At 37.2% G+C, this 9,008-nt stretch overlaps 1 protein-coding gene across 2 annotated transcripts in view; it reads left to right on the plus strand.

Annotated features, from left to right (window-relative positions):
• The window catches only part of slc24a4a (solute carrier family 24 member 4a), a 56,293-nt gene extending 48,079 nt beyond the window's left edge, over nt 1-8,214 (plus strand). The window contains exons 12-17 of one of the 2 annotated variants that reach the window (XM_073826421.1): nt 607-754; nt 2,290-2,456; nt 2,821-2,935; nt 3,040-3,152; nt 3,243-3,308; nt 4,677-8,214. In XM_073826421.1, the coding sequence (XP_073682522.1) occupies nt 607-754; nt 2,290-2,456; nt 2,821-2,935; nt 3,040-3,152; nt 3,243-3,308; nt 4,677-4,829 (762 nt within the window). In that variant the 3' untranslated portion in view covers nt 4,830-8,214. The remainder of the gene's footprint in view (nt 1-606; nt 755-2,289; nt 2,457-2,820; nt 2,936-3,039; nt 3,153-3,242; nt 3,309-4,676) is intronic. The other variant, XM_073826422.1, reaches the window with a different exon arrangement.
• Nucleotides 8,215-9,008: the final 794 nt, after the last annotated feature.

Below are 9,008 nucleotides of genomic sequence, written 5' to 3' on the forward strand. Positions count from 1 at the left end.
ATTAGAGTTGCAGATGTGTTCAGCTATTTTACAAGCTCTTCAAATGCGGCTCATCCATTCAGAATTCCGTGTCTGCAATATCCAGTTTATAAAAGAGCATATTTAACACTGGGAACCCAGAGACTGGATTATAAAGCAGAGTTCAGAAGGGATTATGGGCCGGTCTTTGTTGGCTAACTCAGCACTGTGGAGTTCTCACGTCAGGTAGCCCAGTTCTGGGTGTAAGGCTGATTAAACTGTTTCTATAAATATCCACATGCCGGCGTTCAAAGAGTTGTGTTAGAAATTCAAACCCTCTGCTACAAAGACTGCTGAGGAATTTGATAGAGACATGTCAGCTAGTTAAGAGGAATGAGGCTGGGAATGATGTTAAACTGTTTATGGATATATAGTACTTTGACACAAAAGGTTGTCAGTCTTGTCACTATACGTCTTAAAAGATAGTACACCCAGAAATAGAAAAAAAAATGGTTTATTTACTCACTCTTATGTTATTTCTAATGTGTCATACTAATTACAGTAGCTGAATAGAAAAGCATTGTGAGGAAATGTTACGATAAGAGTGAATTATTAAGCGGTTTTTGTTCTGTGGTCCTTATAAAACAGCAGCAGCGGCTGGTGAAGATGGCCAATGGGGTGGATGCAGTGCTGGTGGCAGATAAGAAAGCTGACACCTTGGAAAATGGCAACGTAGCGGAGGACAAACTCACTGAGGAGTCGGAGAGTGAGATGTCATCTCCCTTCAGCTTGCCTGGTGAGGCGGTTTCACTTTCTCACACATTAACACATTAGCTCTTTAACCACATGTAGCGACATCGGTGGCATCTGAAATCATAGTATACTATATGTACTCACATAGTTCTTATGCTGTGCCCTAACCAGCAAGATCTATGTGATGATAGAAAAGCTTGAAATGTCAGGGTATTTTAAAACTGGGATTTCTGGACCTGGAAAAGTTACAGAATTTAATTAATTTACCAAGGTTTATAACACTATGTTAGATATCATGCAAAGAATGAAGCTATATATTTTTTATTTACATACAGCTGATATCAAAAGTTTACATACAACTTGAAGAATCTGCAAAATGTTCATTATTTTACCAAAATAAAAGGGATCATACAAAATACATAAGACATTTACATATCAGAATCCTTCAGGTCTCACAAATTCATTGATTTTTCAGCATTTTTGTGTATTTGAACCCTTTCCAACAATAACTGTATGATTTCCATGAGATCCATCTTTTCACACTGAGGACAACTGAGGGACTCATATGCAGCTATTACAGAAGGTTCAAATGCTTACTGATGCTTCAGAAGAAAAAAACAATGCAGTAAGAAATGGGGGTTAAAACTTTTAGAATTTGAAGATCATGGTAAGTTTAACTTGTCTTCGTTTTTCCTTCTGAAGCATCAGTGAGCATTTGAACCTTCTGTAATGGTTGCATATGAGTCCCTTAGTTGTCCTCAGTGTGAAAAGATGGATCTTAAAATCATAGTCATTGCTGGAAAGGGTTCAAATAGCAGAAATGCTGAAAAACTGAAGAATTTGTGGGACCTGAAGGATGGGGGCAGTTTAACTGTTTAAGACAAACAAGGGACTCATGAACAACTTTTAGAAATTCAACGATTATTTTCTCTTGTGGACTATATGCAAGCGTCTTTTATGAGATTTCAGGTCACTACTAAATAAAAAATAACATGCATTTTATATGATCCCTCTTTTTTTGGTAAAAGAATTAACATTTTGCAGATATTGCAAGGTGTATGTAAACTTTTGACCTCAACTGTTATTGTACCTCAAATTTGAACAAACATATTGTCGTATATTAGAAAAAATAAAGCAAGTTAAGGATTTATTTAATTTAATTTGAGTTTAGTTTAGTAAATGTGATTTGTACCAAAAGAACACTGTGTGTGTGTGTGTGTGTGTGTGTGTGTGTGTGTGTGTGTGTGTGTGTGTGTGTGTGTGTGTGTGTGAGAGAGAGTGCAATGCATTGTTCGGTCAGTTCATAGTAAAACAATTGTGAGAAAATCACATGATAAAGGATCTCTTTTGTTGAGATTATAGCTTTTTTTTAATTTACTGCCCGTGTTTAGAGTGCCTTAGTATTATGCATTGGGTGGCCATTTCTGATGTGTTTTCTTGTGAGCTGTGCTTTCATCTGCCCTCCCTGTAAACTCCTAAGTCACTATAAATACAAGGACTGGGTGGTCAAATGAATAATAAAAGAGAAGCTTTTTTTGGGTAGAGGCTTAACTGACCTACTGTACCACGTGACTGTAGGGGGCGCTATGGATAAGGTGAAGTTTTTCGTTTCCTGGCCCATTTTGGTGTTGCTGTATTTCACCATACCCAACTGTGCCAAGCCACGGTGGGAGCGCTGCTTCATGCTGTCCTTCTTCCTCTCTACACTGTGGATAGCCGTTTTCTCCTATGTCATGGTGTGGATGGTGAGTTTCAGTTTCTTTTGTGTATTTAAGTTTTTTTTTTTTTTCTTCCTGCAATTTATTAATTTTAATATAATATTTAAATATAATTTTTAAAAACGAATTCTGTTATTGCAACATTTAAAATCTTGTGTCTTAACTGTGACTGCCATAGTAAATTTAGTAAAATCTCTTTATTTTTTCTTAAAGTTTTCTTAGACCCATGTAGCCCCTGGGATTCCTTAGACGGGAGATTGAAATCATCTTTGTTTTGACACTATATCTTTGAATTTTGGCTTATTTTAGGTCATTCTGCTTGCAGGCCTGTTACATCACTATTCCTATAAGCATTTCATTGAGTCTCATTCATGTGGGTTGCTGTGTGCAGGTCACAATCGTTGGATACACACTCGGAATCCCAGATGTCATTATGGGTATAACTTTCCTGGCTGCGGGCACCAGCGTTCCCGACTGCATAGCGAGCCTCATTGTCGCACGGCAAGGTAGAGCTCTCCTTTGTTTAATTTTCTTGGTTATTCTACCTTCGCTTATCTTTCATCCATGTTGAGCTGACTTTCTAGCTCTGGCTTTGTGTCTGTGTGCTCAGGCCTGGGGGACATGGCTGTCTCCAACACGATTGGCAGTAACGTCTTTGATATCCTGGTTGGACTCGGCGTTCCCTGGGGCATCCAGACAATGGCTGTCAACTACGGCTCTGTGGTATCTGTCTTTGTCACTCCTCAAACATACACGCACACACAATTCCACAAAGACCATAAAATTACCTTTATTTTTTTGTGTCCTATTTAGATCCAAATCAACAGTAAAGGATTGGTTTACTCTGTTGTTCTGCTGCTGGGTTCGGTGGCTTTAACTGTGAGTAAATGCAAAGAACATGGCCAAAAGTACTATATATGGACACCTTTTTTTAGTTTTGGTTAAAAAAAGGGTGTTTTATCCTTTTGATCTTTCATTCAGTTCACAAAAAAAAAAAACTTTTCATTGAAGTTAAACAATAAAAAAGGGGGGGCAAATCTCACTATGAAATAAATGTTTTACTAGTTCGTGTTGGCCACAATTATTGGCACCCTATTATTGCATCCATGTTGGTGCTTGTCTTCAGTTCACCCCATTCAGTTTTTATAGGGTTCAGGTCTGGGAACTGGGACAGCCATTTGTGCAAAACTTCTTCCTTCTGCCACAAATTCAAATCTAAAGTTGACAGTTTAACAGCTGAGCCCAAGCCTTCGTTACTAATTTGAAAACGTCACTTTAGAACTAGTAACGAAGGAATGTTGAGTTGCTTCATTGAAAGCCTGTTGTATCACTGTATTATGTGGAGTATTATAAGAGAGAGATGGACTGGTTAAGTGTGATTACCTGCATCTGATACAGCATTCATTCTTCAGATCGGTCTCATTCAAAATGAACAGTAGTTTATATATCTGCTGATGAAAGCGTTATCTTTGTTGTAATGTTAATATCCTTTCATCTGTTAAGGGTGATTTTGCTGCTTAGTGCATTTGTTTGCTGCATCAAGCTGTTGTTGAAACTAAAAAATAACTTTCATCTAATGGTGGAACAATGTAACTAAAATCACCATCACGAACACACGCACCGTTTCTCAATACTAAACACTAGTATTAAATAAATAAAAAAATGTATACCAAATATTATTTGAATAATATTATTTCATAAACAACAACGGCCATCATCCAAGTTGCTAGGCAATTCAGTCAACAGTACACAGGCAGCGCTCTGATATACAGCATACGATGTACATAAACATGATGAGTTTTGCCAAAACTATTTGCTCTGGAACAAATAATAGTTTAATGAGACCAAAGAGATACATCAGAGTCAACGGTAAATTCCAAAACATCTGGCCAAGGTGACACTGCTCTCGAGCAGATTCATGAGCACTGAACGGTTGCTGAAAACATTGACACAAAATTTTCAAATAGATCTTTATTAACAATCTGCATATTTGAACTATAAACAAGTACATTCACACCTGAAAAATTCTTAAAACTACATTCCGCTAATATTTATAAAATGATACTGGATTTGGGCATCCGCCATGCCACTCACTATAAGAAATACCTCAAGCGAAGTGATACGATTAAACTGTGAAATGGCTGTTGGAGTTCTGATATCGCTCTAATATCACACTTCTATAAACCAATCAGATAGATGATTGTCTTCTCTGGCTTCTTACTAATAATTGTATTTGTCCACCTTTAGGTGTTGGGGATCCATGTGAACAAGTGGAGGTTGGACTTTAGGCTGGGCATGTACGTGCTTGTTTTGTATGCCATCTTCCTCTGCTTTTCAATCATGATCGAATACAACGTCTTCACTTTTGTCAACCTGCCCATGTGTCGAGAGGGTGACTAAGCTGGAAGATTTCCATGGGCTTTGAACCAAAATACCTCCGGGATAAACCTGCAACCAAAATCACCAATGATTCTGTTGTTTCCTCTCCGTTTGATCTCCCTACTGAGTCGCTACTGTTGAAGAAAACCACTGTCTGCTGCTGCACATTCGCACCACTGTGGCTCAGATGGAAGAACTGCATTTCCCAGAAGACGTTGACTCTCAACTTTCTCCATCGATTCCAGGAAATAAAAATTCTCCTTGGCAGCTCTCTTTATAACTGGATATTCTTCCACTTCTGAAACTCGGACAATCACAATGCAGCCCGTAAATGTCTCGTTCAGAGCAGAAGGATTGAAAGTGTAAACTTGGATCACAAACGACACACACACATGGCAATGACAAAGAATGCTGCTCATTCCTTTATGCATTAGCAAACTACATTTTCTAATTTTTGTCTTCCCTTGAGACACCGTATGACATGAACATAATGCACTTTATATGTGGCATAAAACATCTAGATCATATTAATTTATTTCCTCGAGAATGGAAAAATGAAAGTACGTCCTTGGTGCAATAAAAAGATGGAACTGACATGAAATGACTGCCCTCGGGCAACAAAGTGATTCTCGCAGCTCGTTACATGCTAGAAAACTTGCACGTAAAGATGCACAGCAGATGCGAAGCATTTTCTGTATGGATAATGCGGTGAGGGCGAGATATTATGAAATCCTTATGAGCTGGACCATGCATTTCCTGCTGAGAGCTTCCGGCAGGTGCCCATCAGTGAGTGGACCAGCTGGAAACAGAAGCTCTAAAATTAGACCTGTTTTGGTTTCCCCTTTCTTATTCCAGACCTGCATTAACCAGTGAATGGAACCAATCATAAAGCACACATCAAAAGCTGCTCCTCACCTCTTGTTCAGACCAGAGCAGATGACCCTCAGGACCGCTCTTTGCTTGTTTCGCTTTGGACGATAAGACTGACAACTGTGGTAGCTTTGATATTTCAAACACATACTGATGAAATCACAAACAGAGATCCTGGATTTTGCAAACATGCTACGAATCGATGCATTTTTGTTTATATGTAAATATAACATCACTGATCCTGTTTGAACCAGTGCTTCCTTACAGATGTTGGGAGGTGAGGGTGTATTTACATATGTGACCGAAACGGCCGCTTTTTCTTTATTTCCAATGCACCCTAACCTCCCTCTCTGGATATTTATTACCGTGTGTCTGTAATGCATGATTTGACACGAAGAAGGCATTTTTAAAGCAGGGCGAAAGCTTTGTGAGCTCACGTCAATGTTCCTACAAGGATGGATCTCAAGAAAATGTGCCCAGGTCATATTTCATCACAAAATCAAAAGAAAAATAAATTATATTTTGCAAGTCAATGAGGTTAAGGACCTTTTACCGTTTTTCTGCATTGCAACATTTATTTTCATGAAAGTTGAAAACATTTTTCACCTTGGATTCTCATTGCTGCAGTACGTGTGGGCCATATAAATATTACAAAGTTATAAATATTATATAATATGATTTTCTGTGTTCTGGTAATTGAATTTTTTTTATTAGTTATAGGAATGATTTCTTTCACCTGGTAAAGGAAATATGTGCATTGTTTGTATTAATTGTAATGACATTTTTGCAATGTGAAAATTTTTTTTTTTTTTTTGTTTTTTTTTGTTTTGTTTTTTGCAGTAATGAGAATTGAGGTGTAAATTTAAATGCTTTTGTGCTAATAATGATTTTTTTTTTTTTTTGCATTAGTTATAGCAATGTAATTTTTACATGGTAAAGGAAATTTAGTTCTGACTGTCAAATTTAAATAACTTTTGCGTTACGGTAATGGGATTTTTTTTCATTGCTGTAATAAGTACTGTAATGAGAATCGAGGTGTATTTTACGTATTTGGATTGTATTAATTGTAATGATTTTATGTAATGTACTGTTTTTTAAACAGTAATGAAAATTACAGTACCATTATTTGAGGTAGAAAATGCACTTGCAGTGATGTCACAATACAAAAAAAAAACATGGTCCACATACACTTTTTCTTTTAGCATAAAAAAAATCTTATTTCTTTGTTTTGTGGTGAAATATGACCTGAACTTGTTTCTTAAAATTCACCCCTAAATGGCAGCTACAGGACCCCCATTCACTCAGCTGCTAGTGAGCTCAGGAGATCCAATCTTGAACGTAGGGTAACGTGTCTTTGTGTCTTTCGTCAGTTGTAGAACCTGTCATTGTCAAGTGCTAGGAGGTGCTGTCGCTGTTGTCCGTGCAAAAAGACAGGTGTTGCAGTATTTGATGTACACATTATATATGATATATGCAATCTCAGTCGGTGAGGGCCGAGTGCGGGGATTATATTTTCATAGATGAGCCATGTTCGTGAAAGCTGCTGAAGTCGCCCACCGCTGTAACACATGCATGCAGATTCTGTCATCTAATCTCACATCACCTAATTGCCATTCTGTAGAATGTCGACTTTAGTTTATAGTGGCTATGTGCTGTGCAGAATGACGGTGGTGTGGTGTGATGATTCTCTTTCTATCTTTGTTCTGTGGTGTTTCTCAGTGGTGATCTGTACGGTTACATTATTTAACATACGCACACAGTTGAAGCTTTGAAAGCTTCTTCCTATGTTGGTTGTCACATTATATAGTTAAAATGTGTGTTTTTTTTTCAGCATTAATCAGCAACAAATTGTTTTTTCAGCATTAAATGGTGCCAGTTTCTATGTTAGTTTCTCCCTTTTGCCAGTGCAATATATATTTCTTTGAATCTCTGTCAGCACACTATACTTTACTATTGACTCTGTTGCTGATTATTTGTGCCATGCTTGATGTAAATGCTACATTATATTTGAACTGAGATGAGTATTTTTTGACATTTAATTGTATTTTATAAACTTCGGACCTCCGGAGTGGTTTGATTGACGTTTCATCGGGTCACCTCAGATGGGATGTCTTTGTTGCCAGTTGTATAGCACTCTTACATATGCGCTCTCCATTGTATGCCTCTCCAGAGGGCAAAACTTAAAGGAAAATGCTTCAAATGACTCTGCCACGCATGAATATGCACAAAAGTATGGGAACTTCTCATGCAGTGTCTTGATTTATTAAACACACATGCACAGATACATGCGCAACTCTACGAGTGACCTGCTGCACTGTGAGTGGAAAGGCATATAGGAAACCTTCTGTAAGGTACAGATTTAATGATTTTCAACATAAGACGTTGGTGTGTAACTTGAATGTATTGTCTTGCAAGCAATGGATGTATCCAACCAATGCATTTTACTGTAAAGCAATAATATAAAAAGAACATGAACCACAATATATGAAGCATACGAGTATTGTATGGAGAAAACTATTAAATTATACAGTTTATAAATGTGGTTCTTGCGTGTCTGTCTTGCATTCGGTCACTGAATGAGTGTTTGGCGCCCCCTCATGTATAAAGCCTGTGGTACAGTTCTGGCCATTTTGTGTTGGGAGGAGAGTCTCGCTGCAGCCTGCGGTGGACATCCAACCCCGCCCACATCCAAGTGTGACGCCAGACGCCACGCCCATGTTCAAACACGTCACACAACTTATTAAATAGTATTAACACATATTAAAATAGTGATAATATGATTAGCAATGTTCACATTTGTGGACATATCTTTAGAGAATTAGATGAAAATGAAAATATGCTAAGTGTTACTTTTACAATAACAAAACTTAATTGTCCGTCTAAATCTGATCTTGTCTAAGCTATGTCAAAATCGATTATAATAAACGTGAATTTATGTCATTACACAAACAAATAGGGTAAGGTTTAAATGTTTTATTACCAATTACCATTTTCCTAACTTTAATCAACCAAAGCAAGCGTTTTACCGGCTGTTCGAATGTAATTAGTTCCATATAAAAGATGACCTAGGTTTAATTTGTTTTATTTAATACAAACTGTTTTGTTTACATCCCCGATACAACATACTTCCGCCATTCTTGCACATGCGTACAACATCGGGATTCTTTTCTTTTCTTTTCTTTTATTAAAGAATAATTGGACATTACAAAAATATTGAAATAGAAATCCAGATACACAAAATACAAGCTTAATCTGTATACAGTAATACAATATGTAATAAGAGGGAAAAAATAAAAATAAAAAAATAAAAATAAACTAATACCATAGAGA

The sequence above is a fragment of the Garra rufa genome, chromosome 21, assembly GCF_049309525.1.
Source record: "Garra rufa chromosome 21, GarRuf1.0, whole genome shotgun sequence".
NCBI lineage: Eukaryota > Metazoa > Chordata > Actinopteri > Cypriniformes > Cyprinidae > Garra > Garra rufa.